Source organism: Aulonocara stuartgranti (assembly GCF_965226115.1).
Source record: "Aulonocara stuartgranti genome assembly, chromosome: 10".
Taxonomy (NCBI): domain Eukaryota; kingdom Metazoa; phylum Chordata; class Actinopteri; order Cichliformes; family Cichlidae; genus Aulonocara; species Aulonocara stuartgranti.
This window is the reverse complement of record NC_138946.1, coordinates 5,726,905-5,745,745: the sequence shown is the minus strand read 5'-3', so window position 1 is coordinate 5,745,745 and position 18,841 is coordinate 5,726,905. Positions and strand designations below refer to the sequence as shown.

The 18,841-nt window shown below is 41.1% G+C and overlaps 1 protein-coding gene across 3 annotated transcripts in view; it reads left to right on the top strand.

The window, feature by feature from the left end:
• The first annotated feature begins 544 nt into the window (after positions 1-544).
• Positions 545-18,841, top strand: part of klf8 (Kruppel like factor 8) — an 85,869-nt gene continuing 67,572 nt past the window's right edge. The window contains exons 1-2 of one of the 3 annotated variants that reach the window (XM_082549933.1): positions 545-987; positions 4,297-4,377. In XM_082549933.1, the coding sequence (XP_082406059.1) occupies positions 961-987; positions 4,297-4,377 (108 nt within the window). In that variant the 5' untranslated portion in view covers positions 545-960. The remainder of the gene's footprint in view (positions 988-4,296; positions 4,378-18,841) is intronic. The other 2 variants (XM_082549932.1, XM_082549934.1) reach the window with 2 other exon arrangements.

The following is an 18,841-nucleotide window of genomic DNA, read 5'->3' as shown; positions in this document are numbered from 1 at the left end:
TTTCCTTTGTGCAAAATCCCTATTGAAGAAAAAGAAAAGAAAAACATAATAACGCCCTCGCACTTGCCACACCCCTCTCTAATACCGAGGGTGTGGTTATGACTACATCTTTCACCCGAACTGGCTGTGCCTCTCCTCCTTCCATCTTGGCTGTGCACGGTGTCACATTTATCAAACCGAATGCTGCAAAGCCTCGATACATTTCCTAACGCCCCCACCCTCCCCGCCCAGCTTAAGTGTCCTCAATTAGCTTGCTGGGTGACGTCAGTAAGGTGACATGGGTGTTTCTCTTCATCATCATCCGTGGGCAATAAGCTGCTGCAGCACAGCATTGGTGCATGGGAGAGGAGGTAATGTGGAGAGCAGTGCTGGTAGATGCAATTAAAGCCCCCCACACCTCCACGCCTCTCTCTTTGCATTTGTGCGCTGGTGCTTCTGCAGCAGCTCCTCTTGCACTGCCCGCCCGCCCGCCCGCTGCCGGTGTCGGGTCGCCGGCAGAGCGGCCCCGCTCCTCTGCAGGGCTGCGCAGCTCCTGACTGACAGAGAGATGAGGGGTGGGGACGCAGGGTGGGGTCACAAGCAGGGAGAGGCGGAGGAGGAAAAGGCAGAGAGAGAGAGCCCAGCCCTTGAATACACGGCAACAACACGCCGACAGAGAGAGAGAGGGAGAGACACAGAGAGACTGGCTGTTTTTTTTTTTGTTTTTTGGGGGGGTAAAAGCACAGGGAGCCTTCGACGCCGCGGATATGAACTGAAAAGAAACACTGGAAGAGGCAGGGATCGTGTTCCTATATCCCGAAATATTTGACTGTAAAGGTGGAAAACTAGCACCCCCAAAAAAGCCCTCCTCTCTCTCCCTGACAGTTCTGATTCAGATAGAGCTACACCCAAAGCCCCGACCGACCCCCTCCTGCTCCTGCTGCTCCACCCCTCCGCCGCTGCACCGCTCCGGCAACCGAGATGCACACGGAGACCCGTAACAAGAAAGTAAGTGCACGTTATTGGCTTTGCCCTGGTCAGTGGAGGAATTAAAGAAAAAGAAGAAGAAACATCTACCTGTGTGGGTGATCTGCCTGTACACAAGCAGAGTTGACATTGTCAACCCAACATGAGCCAAAAATATGACTGTCAGTGAGCGAATATAGCCTGTGCTTCTATAACAGTCACAAGTGTGTCCTTGCAGGCAGTTTATTTTGCAAATTAGTGGAAGAGTTTTGTAACAGCGACCTCATTGCATTGCAATAACATCATTCCGAGAGTCCTCTAATTCTAATGCAGAAAAAGGAAAACAAAATCCTCCTTGTGTGTGTGTTTGTGTGTGTCCTGTGTATCTGGCTTTCCCTCTGTGCGCCAGGTTAGTTCAGGTTCAATTTTGAATGCTCTGCGATCTCTGAAAGGCAGGAAGGAAACGGAAGGCAGCAAATGCAGCTTGCAGGACACCATCTTAGCTTTTAAAGGGCCAGCAGCCTCTTTTCAAACACAACTCTGGGAAAGCAGCCAGGTGCACTGCCTCCAGCTTAACTCTGCACCGGGCTCCTGCTGCCGAGATGTTACCCTCTGCGCTTCAGCGGCGTTCGTTTTGAGTGTCAGTCAGGATGGCGGTGCTGGTCGAAACTAAATGAAACTTGGCGTGTGGAGTATATCATCACTGCAGCTTCAGATCTGTTTGTTTGTTTGTTTGATGGCTGGCTGGCTGGCTGGCTGGGTAGATAGGTGATGAAGCCCCAGCCACAGTTTGGTGCAGCACTTTCAGGTTTCCTGATAAAGCAGTGAACTTTGATCTGTGGATCTGCATGACCGACCAATGGTGACATGCAGCGTACAGTGCAGCAGATGCCAGATCACACACTGGCATCAGTTCATCAATTCAATTTCAGCTTATGTGTAGTGAAACGCCTATGACATCACATCCCGTGTTAGCGTGGAGAGGGTGGGGGGTGGCAGGTGGAGGACTGTGTGAAATACAGCTGTTGTTTTTCAGTGCTGGACGATGTTGAATTTGCAATGACGGAAACCAGAAGAAGTCATCCAGGAGATGATTGGTTCATTGATTAAATGACAGTTATTATGAAGGCTCGCAACCATCTGGAACAGATTATTTACTATGTAATAGGAAGTTGTGAAGTAGACACTTTTTAGCTTATGTGCACACACAAAGGCATGAAGCCAGTTGTGTTGCCCCCCTTTTTTTGGCTTAGGCATGCACCTAAAGTGGACTGTATTTCACTTCGTTTCATAAAACACTGCAATCTAAAAAACTAACAAAACAAAAAACAAAAAACTAAATCCACTTTTGGGGTGAAGTCTGCAGGGTTAATATTCAATTTCTGTGCTTAAGCTTAACTACAGGGTGAAAGCAAAAGTGAAGAGAAGGGATACATATTTTAGCCTGAAAATCCTCCTTTACTTGGAAGTATTTGGCTATTCTCCAGACGTTGCCACCCATCAGATCTGCTTTAAATTGACTGTGAGATGCTACCTTTACATTGTGGTGTTTGCACAGTTAATCCATTCACTTTGCATATTTCTGCAGTTTTTGTAATAGGAGCTGGGGCGCACTCAGTTTACAGGTCCAACACCCAGCAGTGAGTAGTGTTCTCCTTTGTGTTTAATGGTAGCTGACAAACAGCTTCTTAGTGCATTTCCGATCATTTGTAGTATAATGTTAGGTCAGGTTAACTGGGGATTCTTGTGATGATTGCCCATAGGTGTGAATGGTTGTCTGTCTCTATGTGTTGAATTGAATAAATGGATGGAGGGAATATTTGAATATGTCAAAGTCCCCTATGGAAAATTGAAAAACAGAAGAAGTGCCAAATGGGATGTGAACCCCAGTCTTGGTGCTGATAGAACTCCATCCTCCAACCTCCTGATTCAGACTTTGATTTGTTGACAGTGGCAATATTGGCCGTCAAGAGATGTCAGTCTTAGACACCTACAAAGTTTCCACCAAAGCACATGCAAATGTTTCGTTATGTGATGGGTGAGAGCATAGTGGATTGTTTGATGTAGAATCCAATTTCTTCTGCTTATCCAAATCGAGGAGCGGTGCTGCCATGGGGCTAGAGGCAGGGTAAGGGCTGGGCAGGTCACACACAGAGAGGCAGACAACCATTCACACTCCATTCATCAAACATACACTTTGATTTGGATTGTGGGAGGAAGCCGGAGTAGCCGGACAGAACCCAAACAGGCATAGAGAGAACATACGGAGGTTCTGCAGCGTAAGAGACCCTGTACACATGTATGAGTTAGTTTAAAGCTATCTTTTTTTCTACAGTCCTTTAACAGCTATAGGAAATGGCCAATCTTACTTATGCACCTAGTGCTTCTCTGTGAGGCCCGCGATGCATCTAGCATTCATGATAATAGAGCAGGTACTGTATGTACTATGCAAATACCCTCCCCTACACAAAAAACTCTGCATCTCTCATATGCATACAATGCATGCATTTCCTCTTATTCTTAGAATGATCAGCAGATTCTAAAATGAGAATAACTGCTGTTTATGCCAAATGAAGGGTGAGTAAGGCAGCTAGGGGGAAGTGTAGTTATACAAACATTTCTCTGAGCGGTGGAGCTGATGTGGAAGTTGAAATGATCTCAGTGTTTCTAGCCGGTTGACTATACCCTTAAATGGGAAGGATGTTTGAGGCCTCTATCTAACTTTACAGGCTTGTTCTTGCCTGTTTTTAAAGTTCAGCATTTCTTTAGTGAACAGCAAGAACATTTGATTTTATAGCATCACCTCTTCCTGTCTTTTGCGTGATGGAGCTTCACTATAAATTCCTGCACGACCAGCTTTGTTTAAATAAAAAAAACAACAAAAATTGTATGAACGGTCAAAAGTGCTTTTGTCTCCAGGGGAAACAGCTTGACTGATTTGCTTTTACCTGAAAGTGGAGACCAATAGATCTGTCTGAAGCCTTGTGACTGAAAAAGACCAGTTTTTAAAAACAAAACTCAGACTCTGTGTAATCTCTGCATTTTTAACAGTTATTAGATCCTTTCAGCCTGCAAGAAACCGAGCGAGGTGTTGTCACGGCCGCTCCCTTGCCTGATTATAATTAGCCTCAAGTGAATCCATTAAACAGAGAATGACTTTTATGACTTGTGCCACGTTTCGATGACTCTTTTAAAAGCACATGTACAACAGCTTGGCTCTCACGCACTTTTTCTGCCAAATCCAGTAAATCTGCAGGACTTTTGCAGCCAGTGTGGAACTGGAACGGCAATGCTTTTAAAGGGTTTGTACTTTAATTACCGTTTTTCATTAGCATCTACCTGTATTTACAGATGCCACATGCTACAATGTTTAAAACCAAACATCAGAGCAGTAGAAGTCTCTCTGTTAGGGTACCCCACCTACCAAAAAAGGTATAGTTCTTCCTTTTTCTTCTTTTTTTTGTAAGTTGCAAGCAGCAGTGCAACTGGCAGGTGATCTTTTGAGGTCAAAGTCAGTTTGCTGAGAAGTTCACATACCTTCATGTACCCTGTTGCTGTGGTTTTCTCTGCACTGTACTTATGCGGTTGGAACTGTAGTGGAGAGGTCTTGTAGACCCGAGTCGATGCCTCGCCTCACCAAGCCTCGCCTTTTAGTCTCTTTGCAGTTTCAAGTTTTTCACAGTTGGTGCAAACTGTCACATTTTTTTTTCTGCTTGCTCCAAACAAACCCAGAAAATAAATTTCATGCCTTCCTCTGTGGCGGTGAAATCTCAAAGATGTACCTCTCTTTGGAACTGTAGCTAAAGGAGTTTAATGCAGTTGATTGTGAAATTAATCACAAAGCAGACATTTGTTTACACTGTTAAAAGTTATCATTTCAGCTTATGTGGTGCTTCGTCACTGACTTGCACATTAGGAGTTAAAATGAAACTGGCTGATTATGGTGAAAGGATAAAATGTGACTCAGAAAATAAAATATGGCCTGAAGTATTGTTGTTCCAGTTTGATTTCTTTGGTGCGAATTGCCCAGTTTTGGAGATATCAGCTGTAGAGGTGATGCACAGATTCTTTCTCCAGAAGTCATGACCTGGTTATGCAAAGACATAAAAAAAATATCAGCAGACTTTATTGTGAGCGCTTTCATGTGGGAACTGTTTTATTTTCATCGAATTACCACCAGCAAGTGTGTCATCGCACAGAAAGTAGTGTGCATGTGTCCCCAATGAGGAACTTGTGCTTGTGACAGTGTGACAGGATGTAAACATTAGTGGCATCCCCCCAGCCCCATCATGAGCTGTAAACTTACCTAGTGCTGCACTTTCTTTTGAACTTTCCCTTTTAGGAGGACTGTAATAGATGAGCATTTTTTTGTTGTTGTTGTTGTTGTTGTTGTTGTGTTGTCTCCGGTTTTCTCAAGTTCTTTCATTTTCAAAGCCCCCCTTTGCCTTGCTTTCTGTTTTTACTTTTACCTCTGACCCAGTTAGCTGTGTTTGAAGCGTGGGAGAGGAAATCAATTTCCTCCCATCATGGTTAAAGTGATAGCATTGCTCAGAGTCTTCATCAGAGGTATAGCTGGGCATGCTCAATTGTTTATACTATGTGTGTGTGCGTGTGTGCACATATGTGTCTGTTGGATCAGCTGGACTGTATGTGAGAGCAGGTTCAGCTGTACATTCCTGGGCAGGGCATCAGCAGCAAAGGGCCCTTGAATACAAAGTCTGCCTGTGTGTGTGTGTGTGTGTGTGTGTGTGTGTGTGTGTGTGTGTGTGTGTGTGTGCGCGCGCGCGCAACAGAGAGCAGATGCCACACTGTAGGCAATCATTAACAATGCTGAACAAAGTTTCAGCAAACTTCTCAGAACAGGGATGTTGTGTCACCCCCTCTGTGCCTGCACACGGACGATACTGTGCAAAAAGTTTGGCCGTCGAAATGAAGTCGAATCATTTTATTTTTCCTTAACATCCATATGTAAACAGGAAATGGGGCCTTTTGGGAATCACACTGAATATTTCTAAATAATTAATGTTATTTTCAGGGAGTAAACAATTCTGATATTGATATTTTGGCTGGTATTACACGCAGTACGATAGCCACACAATGAGAAAGTAAATAATTGGGTCATTGTTTATTAACTTTCCAGCTGTGTAATTCACAAACTGGTGAGCAGCTTTAGTGTCCCTGCCAGGAAAGTCGTTAACGCCGGCAGCTTTACTGGCTCCCGAGGGCCCATGAACAGCCTAACGTTGGACTCAATTAATGTAGCAGTATGAACCCCCATATAGTGGTAATCGTGAGGCACAGACTGATATGAGATGTGATGATCTAGGCACATATCTGCATACACAGAGAGCAACGAGATCAAGAGAGACCAGTTGACGGATGCCGAACACGTAATTCTTAAGAGCTTGAAAATGAAGGTAACGGGACTTTTCTAAATTGAGAGATAAAAGGTCTTCACAAACTTAAAGAAGTCCTGTCGTCTTTTTTTTATTTACAAGCTCCTACGTCTACCCTGACCTGGATGACTGAGAACCTACTGGTTTAATCTTTCTCTTTCAAACTTCTTTGCAGTTTTTCAAACTGTTAAACGGCAACAGCAGTCCATGTAGTGGTTAACACATTTCCCTCAGTTTTATTTATTAAGCGCCAAATTGCCTCAAAATGGTTTACATTGTAAAGACTATGCAAGAACAGAGAGAAAACTCCAACAATTAAACAACCCTGGATGAGCAAGGACTTGGTGACAGTGGGAAGGAAAAACTCCCTTTTAACAGGATGAACTAGTCTTAGGCAGGGGCAGCCATCTGCTGTGAGAGGTTGAGGGTGAGGTGAGGGAGACGGGACATGATAGATCTCTGGGAATGTGAAGCCATTATGCTCGCCGTTTCACCTTGGCAAATGGTACTGTATGACAATAGTGACGTTACATCAATACACACCAGTGCAGCAGGTATACTGGTGTTCTAGGGGGATCACAAGCTTGTGAACTCTTAATGTGGGTCTTAATGCCTTAATGTGGTGACCTCTTGGAATAAGGCAGCCAAAGGTACCGACCGTAGGCTAATAAGACACATTTGTGAAATTTTGCAGTTGCAGCTTTATATGTTAGTAAGAAAATCAGATCTATAGGCTTAGCAGTGGGCCAGCTTAGACCAGTAATACTCTGACAGAAGCCCTGAACTTGCTGTGACATTCTTTTTTTACTCTTTTCTATCTTTTTTCATGGTTTGATGCTACTTTGCTGCATGTGGTGTAGACAGTGCTAGGAGGACACCAAACAATGTAGGCAGAGCTTTTAAACCATCTGAAGCATCTTTTAGTTTTTTTTTTTGTCACATAACGGATACACTGATACAAGTCTAGCTGTGCTAAACCAGTATTAGCTGGGTCCATAGAAAACACCTCAAACCCATCAATTTTTGGTGTGACAGGTTTTTTTTTTTTTCAGAGTGTTTGTCCAGTAGGATCAAACAGTTCTGGGAACTGCCTGAGGGTAACTACCCACTGGGGTGGTCCTCTGAGAACTGCATACCTTTAAGGCCTTTTTTTGTCTGCATTGGCACAAACAGTAGGAATGCTTCCGGAGGCGAACCACAGCTCATGGTGCTGCTAATGAGAAGTCTCCAAAAGCCCGCCTAATGAATCCCTTGTTTTTGCATTACCACCATATGCCTGTAAGTACCCAAGAACGCACCCAGAAACGGCACCAAATGAGATCTGCTTTGGTTGCAGGGTGTTTTTCTTTTACTTGTCCTCTTACAGCGTCGCCCTTTTCTTTATACGGTGCTTTGCTCTGTGTGGATGCCCCGGGTAGTTGAGAGGAAATGGCAGCATTAAATTAAAGAAAAGCTTCTAATATATCAAAATTGCATTTTAAATTTGTTTCATATTTACTCAAATTAGTCTGGACTTTACTGTTCATCCATTTTTCTTTGTATTGTTTCATCTTTTTGAGCTATTTGTGGACTTGTAGAAGCTAGTCTCTCCTCTTGGCAGTCATCCCACGATGCCTCCAGGCATTTATTTGGGCAGTTATTTTGAAGTATTATGTAAACTAACTTTGATTTCGGTCATCATTGGAAGATGAAAACTGCATATTTGGAATCACCATCAAATGTGATGCTTAAAAAAAGCACTTTGGTGTCTCTTCTCTGAAAAACTTTTCTGCTCCTGCAGAGTTGGACATCTGCATCTAGATTTAAACTCGGTGTTCATTGCATGCCAGGTCTGCTTATTATGCTGCTGACACAACAAATATCAAACCTGGATTTTTTTTTTCCCTTTCTAATATGGTGGTTGGCAGTGTTGCGCCAATCTAGACCAATCAGTGTCCACTTGTGCCACTCAGAGGTAGGTTCTCTCCAGCACAAGAGGATCCTTTGAGGCAAGAACTTAAAAAAGATGCCACAAATGGGGCTTTTAGGACTTTTGATGTAACCACTTTAAGCTTTGTGGACACATATAAGGGGGTACTTCCCTGGAACCAAAAGCACCTATGGATAACTTGCCTTAGTTCTTCTTTGGTTAAGGTTGTGTCTTGTTGTCTTTTGCTTCTTCATGAGATCTAGACCAACTTGTGCTGAAATCCAGCAGAATAAATTTGTACTGACAGAGCCCTGATGGCATAACCTGAAAATCTAAAGTCTTTGCCTAAAATATTTGTTGCTTAGCACTGAGTATGAGACACATTTCTACTGAGTTGTCAGGGTGACAAAGATGATTGGAGGGACCAGAATCAGCCGGTTGCTGCCAGCTTGTCACCTCACCCTTCAAATGCTCTCAAACAGCAGTTTGCCAAGATTTCTGGTCACGCTGACTTTTCAGGTTATCTGTGTTTCAGAAATGAGGATTGAAATGCTGCTGTTTTGTATCTAAATTGTGTCGATGAAAGTTGATATGTTTTTTTAGTTAGTTTGTTTTGTTTTACTTTTTTGAAATTATCAGCCGTGCTTGTGGTTTTGCAGGTTTTGGCTCATTGTGTATGTGGTAGTTTGCTCCATCAGTACGGAAAAACGAATAACCTGCGTGTAGTTTTTGCCCCTTGATTAGTGTTGTTGTTGAACAGGAATGCATTAAACACAGGCTTATTGTTTTTTGGATACTTGAGACTTCTAAACAAAAACTTTATAAATGCAAGACGTTGCATCATTCTTTGCAACACAGTCATCTTCTTTAGCAGGATTCACAAAAGTTTGCATTTGCTGTTCAACCAAATGATAAAAACCATTACGCCTCGATAAAAACACGGCTTTTGCAAATTAAGAGTGCCAATTGCTCTGGGTGGCGATTCCCTTTAACCTCCTAAGACCCGAACTCTTCCACAGCATACATTTTTAATTTCTCTTTGATATTTGGGCATATTGGGGCCCGATGAATGTAAAAACAAAGAATTACCAGATTTTTTTTACCTTATTTTTGTTTTTAAGAAAAATAAGAGCCACATATGAGGATATTCGTTTAAAATTTTGATAGAACAGTAGCAGTATAATGTCCTCGTAAGTGGATATCAGGCCCATGTAGAGCAAAATTGAGTATTTTGGTCTAAATAACCCAAAATGTGATGTCCACATATGTGGACGCCAGGTCCTAGGAGGTTAAATTGGACCACATTTAAGAATATGTAGAGGAATTTCTCTAGAATAATCTTAACTTAAAGACCTCAAAATACCGCATCACCCCAATAGAGCACTTCGCTCTCACACTTCTTACTTGTGGTTCCTAGAATATTTGAAAGTAGAATGGGAGGCAGAGTCTTCAGCTTTCAGACCAGTCTTCTGTGGAACCAGTTCCCAGTTTGGATTGGGGAGGCAGACATCCTGTTTTTGTCTTCTGGTTCTGCTGAATGCTTATTCCTGTTAAAAGGGAGTTTTCCCTTCCCATTGTCGCCAAGTGTTTGCTCATTGGGGTTCTCTCATTGTTGGGTTTTTTTTCTCTGTTTTTGTATGATCGTTACAATATAAAGTGCCTTGAGGTGAGTGTTGTGATTTGGCGCTATAGAAATAGAATTTAATTTAATTGAGCTTTAGTCTCTGCTGAGCTTCTTCTGCACCTCTTTTCAAGCTTTTTATGTATTTTACTTTTTCTCAATGAGCCAATTCCCTGATTGCAATGATTAGTTCTAAATGGATTGCAACTGAAGGTTTTCTTTTGATTAGCAGCAGCATGAAGTTTGACAATGTTTCACGGATTTCAAAACATCAACGTGTCTGCAAAACGGGCTTGGTTTGTTTCTTTATCAAAGAGAAAAATTGTTCGCGTTATTGTCAGTACTTTTGTTCATTCCACCCGCTCATATACGTCATAATCCACCTCGCTTCACATGAATTGGCATGCCATGTCATGGAAAAGTTTTTGCAGGTTTTTTCCAAAGGTGTGTGACTTGGGTGACTTTGCAGAATTGTGGGTTAAAAACAAAATGTCAGCGGTTAGAAATACTTGAGCAGTGATGTGTACACTGCAGTGATTCAATCAGCCATTATCGGGCCATAGAGTCATTTTTGCTCCATCAAACCATCAGTTTTAATGTTTGGAGAGCTATTGGAAGAGGAGTTGTTGCTTGAGTCTCTGCCACCTGTGGTTTGCAATGAGGTGTTCATTGCACCATTGTTTCCATTAACAGAAAACGTTTTTTTGGCAGCAGTAAATGTGACACAGGTGTACTTTTTAAGGCAGTCTTGAAAAACCCTAGCTGAAGTCGAGGTGGTTGAGATAATAGTTTAAGGCAAAGTCGGTTCACTAAAAATACACCTGACCAGAGGAACTTGGCATGCGTTGGGTGTCATAAATCAATTCTTTGTAATGATGTAGAAGTATCCAGGGGTGCATTTGAAATTTAAAGGCACCTGTGACCTGGAGATTAGGAGTCTCATGCTTCACTGGCTGAGCTAAGGGCGCTCTAATAAGCATCCTGTAAGTGTTTTCCAGGTGGCGGCTAGGTATCTGAGCTCACCGGATCACTGCGCTTTTCCATTTTCCATTTTATGCAAAGCTCTCAGAGTAATTTACAGCGTGCTGCAGTACAATAAGCTTCAGTTCCTCAATCTCCTACACTGAAAGCAACCGACAGAGACAAGCATAAAGGATGGGTGACACTCTGCTGGCAGGAAGTTTCTTCTCTTCACCTTTGTGAACCGATGTCAACGTTTCCTTTTCTTTTCTTTTTTCAGAAATCTGTCTAAACTGCTGTCATGTAAGATTTTACAATAAATAAAGAACAGAATACATTTATTTGGAAGTCATTTAAAATTTAGAAGTTTTTTCAAACTTTTTGGCTTTTAGCATCTGCTGATGCAAAGTACTGATATTTTATCAGCGTTACATTATGACAGCGGTCCCCAGCCCCCGGGCCACGGACTGGTACCAGCCCGTGTGTCGTTTGGTACCAGGCCGCGAGAGTTGAGGCTCGGGTGTGAAATGTATGGTTTTCATTGTTTTTATCATTAACTTCCCTGGGTCTTTTCCCGTGTTGTAGTTGTGTATCTTATTTTGAAAGAAATATTTACACGTTACAATAGCGACCAGAGAGCATTAAGGGGCAGAGAGGAGGATGTTACTCTTAGTGTTGTTGGCGCATTTCAGGAGGACGCTGCTGATTAAGTTACACAATTACACAGTGAATCCGCGTTTATTATTATATTTACAAAATATCACAGTTTTTGTCTTGGTCGTATCATTTTATTTTGTTGTATTTATCTGTGACACCTTAAAGGCCGGTCCGTGAAAATATTGTCTGACATTAAACTGGTCTGTGGTGCAAAAAAGGTTGGGGACCGCTGCATTAGGATATGCAGCATTCCTCACTCTGAGGAAAAGACTGGCAGTCCTTCTTTTAAACATTGTCTTAAGCTTGTGACATATAAATACCTCCAAAAATGTAAATATGCTTAAGTGGTAATAATTAGTAAAATAATAAATGACTGTGGGACCATGATTAATAAAATTTTAAACATGTACTTGGGCTGCACAGTGGATTCAAATCAACCAGCTCTCCGGTGACCATTCTGGGCACGATCCAAGGACATGATTGTTAGGTTAACTGGGAATTCTACATTGGTCATAGGTGCAAATGGTTGTGATGACAACCATTTCGTGGGCCGATAATAATCAGAATGAACAAAAAAGTACAAGTGTTAAACTCATCTTAGGTGCAATTCAGCCTTGCCATCGACTGAAAACCTTTGCTCCATAATGAAATGAAAAATAGAACAAAGGAGCCCTTGACTTGTTTAGAAGCAGAAAGAAGGGGAAAGATTTTGTGTTCAGACCTACAGCAATTCCACAAACCCTTACAAAGTGCTCTTAAAAGAGGTGATGCAACACAGTGGTCAACATACCCGCGTCCTTACAGTAAAATGTCATATTGTCAGCCTTTGATATGTTGTTTTAGTGCTGTTTTCAATTAAATATAGAGTTTAAATCATTTGTTGACACAGTATCCCAACTTGTTCTGAAATAAAGGTTCGTATGTGTGCTTACGAGTGACATAATTAACCAACTCTAACTCTCTAAGCTAAGTTAAAGCTGGTTAGCTGCCTAGCTGGCTGTTCATGTGGGAGAGAAAGGAGAGATAAATGAGAATGAGGTATGAAGACATGATGTGAGGAATGGAGTGGGTGCATTAGAGCCATCAAAAGGGTCACTGCTGGCAGGTGGTAGTGTGGTCCGGTCATTCAGCCACTGAATCATTGAGAATTAATAGGAAGCCACTAGTCAAGAGAGTAGAAGTGAGGCAAATGTCAGACCTGTGCTTCTCTTCGGTGTGAGGTAAGAAGATGTATATTTTCCACATTTTTTCAGCCATTTATTACGCTCAGTGAAATAAAAATCTAAAAGAATATATAAATACCGGCCATAAATGTCTGAACAGAACACATTTCGGCTAAATACTGTACCCTTATGGTAGTATGTGCTCAGATAGATGGAGAATTGGAGGAAAAGAGTAGAGGTTGGGACACAGTTTCTGAGAAAAGAAGACAAGATGTTGTGTGGCAGAACATGAAACAATGAATAGACTCCCACGTATGATCAGTTAGGCTAGGGACAGGTATGTAATGTAATTATTTAATTAGGCTGGTTTTATTCCCACGTTTACATATGTTGCAACCTTCAATTTGAGCTTTCTGTTGGAGCAGACTGGGTCCACAGTTTTATGCTCAGGCCCTTCACTCTACTGAAAGAAAAACCTTTCAGTAAAAACCATTTTTTACCCTTTTATTCTATGACTCTGTTAGCGTAGCGTTGCATGAGTTACAGTTCAAAATCATCCTGACCTTTCGTGCATATGCTGTTTTAGAATTCCAGCTTTCTTCTGATTGGTTGCCTGTCATAAACGGAAGGTTTTGAACATGAGGTGGGTGGAGCTTCTGAGCATAAGATGACCATATTGTGAATAGCTGCTGGCTTTTTACAGATCCAGAAGTAGCCTTTGGTTCATGGGAATTACTTGAGCAATGACCTCATCATATGAAATTTTGGTCATGTTTGATACGAGTATCCTCTGTGGCACTATATAATAGGAAAGAAAGCTTAGGGTCCCTTCAGTGTTACATCAAAAATGGTGTTTTACAGATAACTTATGTGAATACTTTGAGGAAGACCCTTTTCTTTTTCGGGACAACCTTCCCTTCTGCGTGTTCTTGTGGTTGAGTGGGAGGAAGTCCCACTTCCCAAGGTTTGGGAAAACCCTTCCCAGAAGAGTGGATGGTGTTTTTGGCGCATATGCGTGCCCATGGCTGCATTTGTTCCTGTGGTCCTGACACTCATTCGTCCACACTGGGTTTTCATTATTGACATGCATTCCAGCAGCATCTAGAGGTGGATTTTCCTGCCCTGGATTCAGCTGAGTGGTGCAGTGGGAAGTCAAGTTGTTAGTGGTCTCTCTTTTTTTTTCTCTCTCTCTCTGTTTGCTGGGCGGCCTTGTTCAGGCTGCCCTGCTCCAGGGCTTTAGGGCTATTTTTAGAGACACAGTGCTGTTTGTATGGCAAAGGCAGTGAAGAGCAGAGAAAGCTGATTCTCCTGTCATGTTACCAAAATTCAAGCCTGATATGAAGCAGCGTTCATACTGGGTAGAGCCATCCTACTTACTTTATGACCTTGAAATGATTCAACCCTGCGCTAAATGCTTCGCTATCACACGTAGCTCATCGTATGATTACATTCTCAGATGTAGGCTGGAATCCGTCAGCAGAGTCGGGTATATGAATGGAAGCCTCCAGAGGACGTGCGTGCCTCTTCTTAAAGTCGAGATGAGTACTCAAATCTGGAGTGTTACTCTGGTTCATTGTTTGTAAGATCTGTAACAATCGGCTATGACTAAACTGGGATCCAGTTCAAGTCGTGATGGACTATTTGAGCTTGTTACAAGATGCACAGACTGCTGCAGTACATGAATAAGAGGCAGACTGTGGCTCTGTCTATTACAGGCCTCCTCCTCCTCCATTTTTTTCACTACTACAGTCTACACATTTACACCATCTGGAGGTGACACTGAAATGAATAGAATTTCTGGCAGCTCTCTTGCTCTCACTCACTGACTAACAAGTGTAATGGATGAGAATGAAATTCAGTGTTTTAGCCATTAGGGTCTCAATTGCATTTCGCTCTGGATTTGAACAATGGCAGTCTATTTCTTAATCTCACTGTAGTCATCAGGATTATCCATATCAATTTTAATCATTAGTCATTTCTTCCATTCAATATTCGTGGATTAAATTATTAGATAAATGCCAGAAATGCTTCTGAAAAAAAAATCACTATTTAATTTGTTGGGATTCAAAATGAAGTCTTGAAATGTGAATTCTGCCAGACTGATGGTGCAAATTAAGAAAACAAAAAAGCGCAAAGGAGAGGCCGAGAAGAACTCGTGTTTTTTCCTCTAATAAACTAATTAAGTGATAATTTCAGACACCAGATTTATTCTAAGACTTGGAAAAACACATACCCCCTCTTCCCACCAGTGTTTGGAAAAAATGATGTCAATATTTGAGGGGATACTGTCAGAAATTTACCAATGATGGGAGGATACAGCCTACTGATTCTGTTCACCATGATGCTCTTTAGTCTTCTGCTGGTAGCGCTACATAATAATTAGACCTCATAAGCAGGAACTAGTGTCGATGATGTTGGGTGACATTACTCTGTCACCTAAACTTATAGAAAAATGTCAAATAATTAATGATTAACGATTTTGTTATTGTTTGTGTTCATGGAAATCTATTGTGTCTCTAACATGTATGCTTCAGTCTCAGCTGACTGCAGGTTTCCCCAGCCTTATAAATAGTACATTGCACAATGACTAAACTAGCACCACTGAATGAACAATGGGCTGGGAGGTCAGTTCCTTCATTTCATTTCATTCATTCATTTCATTTATTTATTCATTTTCAGGCACAACAAATACCTATATTGAACATAAAATACACAAAACAAAAAACAAAACTTGCCTGAAAAAGGAGTGGGACGAAGAAAACTTATTAAATCCCACCCCTGATCCTTGATCATCCTTGATCATTAATATGCAAATTCTCACGTTTCTCCCACTGAAAATGGGAATCAACCTTTTGGGATTTACTTACCTGGATGAGTGAGCATGCATCGAGACACCCCAAAATGTGTCACTTTTTCCAACTTTCAGAAGCGGAAAATACAAATTTTGAATTCATGGCCACAAATCACTACGTATGAGATGGGAGAGATGAACAGTTGTGTTCAGGGACGTGAAACTAATGTTGGAAAAGAAATGTTTAGCAGCATGTAAAAAACAAAACAAAAAAAAACAAGAAACCCCTGTAAATTTTGTTTTCCATGAAAGATAAAACCTCCCCCCAAAAAAAACCAACTTCCTGTGGAGTTTATCACCAAATTAATCAAAATAAATGGCCGGCCAGGCTGGGCAAAAATATTATTACAAACATAATTGGCAGCTGTTTGTGGATAACGCACACCTGGTCTTCTGTTTGGTTTCATCTTTACCTGGAGTGTCTGTCGCAAACATCGGAGTAAAAGTGGGCAGTAGATGGAAATATTGTAAAGTGTCTGTAAATAAGCTGTGGGTACCGTTAGTGGTAAAAAAAAGTACTTGCAAGCTTATTTACACACACACAGACACAGATGCACTCGAACGAGCTGGGTTCCTTGGAACAGCTTGGCCGGCCCAGTAGCCATCTGTGTTGACTATACATTGAAATGACAGTTTAACTCAGTCTGCCTAAATGTGCTAATCTGTCATGCTTGTACATCTTATGATTCTGGCAACGTCTTAGCTTTCCGCTTACCCTTCTGTTCACTCTAAACAAATTGCTAACCTGGGACACAGCATTTCCTGGAGTAGTCACTGGACGTAGCGAACAAAAGCAACTGTTTTTCAATTTTTGTGTTTTTAATGCAGAATTGAAGGTTTGACTGCATGCAACAAAGAAAATAAAAACAATTGTAAAACACTTAAACAATTAATTTTCTTAAAGCTGCCAAACATAATGTGTGTAGATATACAAATGTATGTAAACTGTGAAAAGTAAAAGTAAAGTTTATACATGAGTGTTAGGATGTTTGAATTAAAAAAACAAAAACAAAAAACTGAAACTTAAACAGCTTCGTGGTAAGTATGTCTGTTTGATTAGAAGCTTTTATTTTGAAAAAAGCCACTAAAAACTACTGGGTTATATTGATTATAGGGTATTGTTCAGATGTTATGTACACATACACAGTGGGTACTTTTGATGTACCTGTCGCTAGAGCAGGGCGATATGGCCAAAAATATTTATCACGATATATATTTGAAAATTTGCGATAACGATATAACCGACGATATAATTGATGCGAGACAAAATACAACTCCACAACATTACTAGCGCAAAAAGACAACCTTCCATTTATTTTCACTTAAACAAGAAGCTGGTTTTTATGTACATTAAAGCTTTATAAAAATGTAACAGTGCAAATGCAAATTCCTTGCTGAAAGTTTAACCCAAAGGCATTTCCAGTAGAAATGGGCTGACATATCCTGAGCATAACCATGTATAATATCCACTGAAGTTAAAAAGAGGTGCTTTGCAACATTAAACTGCAGTGTGCAGTACGCATTTTTCGGACCATAAGGTGCACGGGATTATAAGGCACATTAAGCGAAACAAAGCAGTCAGATAAATCAAACTTTATTAAACTCATTCTTCTTGCTTCCTCCACTTCTGTACCATTGATTCCTTAATGTTGAATTCTCTGGCAGCTGCTCTATTCCCATGTTGCAGTATATTAATGACTAACCTCGTATTGTGGATGGATTATCTCAGTTGTTCTCCTGACTGAAGTTTGGTCCGTTTACAGCATCCTGCCATGCGATTGCATTTGTCTCTAACCATGAAGAACCTTCACGTTAACTTTTATAAGTGGACAAGTGTTAGTGTTCGTCCTCCAGCTTCACTGTTTATGTTATGCTAACATAGCTGTGTCGCTAGCGATCACGTAGGACATCAACCAGCTAGCCCAACTTCAGTAACCCTACAAACGTCACTGCTGTTTAGTTTCCTGTCTTCATTTATGTTGGAAGTGATAGCAGAGCTGTACGTTTGAATTTTTTCAGAAATCTCTCAGTCAAAACATGCAATATCATGCTTAGGTAACTAGCGAAACTAGCGAGCTAACTTCTGCTAGCTTCCTGCTAACTTCTAACTCCGTTAAATGTAATACATTTTGTTTTCATGGATGCCTGGAAGTTAAACTTCATAGTTACACCTGGTAAAGCAGCAATGCTGATCGTTTTATTAAAGATGAAAGAATTTAGACAGTTTTCAACTCTCAGTGATGCTGCAGTGTTGTTTGACCTGAAGTCAAATATACGGAGTTTAGGACCCAGATTACTCCCAGATTTAAGAGCATCTTAGTCCGATAAATACGAGAATAACAACGGCCGCTTGCATGTTCTGCAAAAAAATGTGCTTTGTTGTGTATCTGACGGACAAACACCAAACCAGTTCCACATCACGGAAGTTGCACCATTTTTACAAACCAATTCTGGTTCCTCAACAATCGGCCATGTGCGTATGAAAACAAAGGCACTGCGCATGCGCGTTTTACTCCCATTCTATCGCGATATTTCATTTTCCTATCGTTGCCTAACATTATACCGGTATTACCGTGAACGGTATAATATGGCCCAGCCCTACCTTTCGCCATTCAGGTTTTCAGAGAGTTTTGAAATAAAAATCCAATTTAATGCAATAAATTGATTCTGTGCAAGTACTGAAGTAATTAATGGTTTGAATTTGAAATTGTGATGTTAATATAACACAAGTTGAAAAAAGTCTATTTAAAAGTGTTTATTGTTATAATGCTTAATTACTTGCAATGAAAAGGCTTGAAAATGTAAAGTTTCTTTATCAAGCATTTTTCATAGCAAGGCAGTCATAAAGTGCTGTACACAAAGGCTAAAATAAACAGAACGGTACACAGTAAGATTAATTATTTTATCTCAAACTACCTGTTAATCAATTTAAAAAAATTAACTCTTTACATGGTTAGTTGTCTCCGACAAGTAAGGCTTAAATTAATTAAAAGTATTCTAGATTTCAGTCTTTAATAGCCTTGTGCTGTGCAAGAAGAATATTTTAGCGCACACGCATGCACGGATCTGAAGGGATGGGCTGGACTGTTGGCTCATACAGTATGTGTGATTCAGTTAGCTGTACATCTAATAAAACTTAAAAGGCTTCACTTGGGATTTGGAAAGTCTTGTTGGTTTCTTTACTCGTGTTTTATGTTTTCCCTCCTCCTCCTCCTCTGTTGGTCGGGATTTCTCAGACTTGGGTCGTTGTTGCTTCATCCCAACATCAACACTTGAGTTAGAGATGAGATTAAGCTGGTTGGGAGACCTGCTGTTTTATTGATTGACTACATTTCTGTC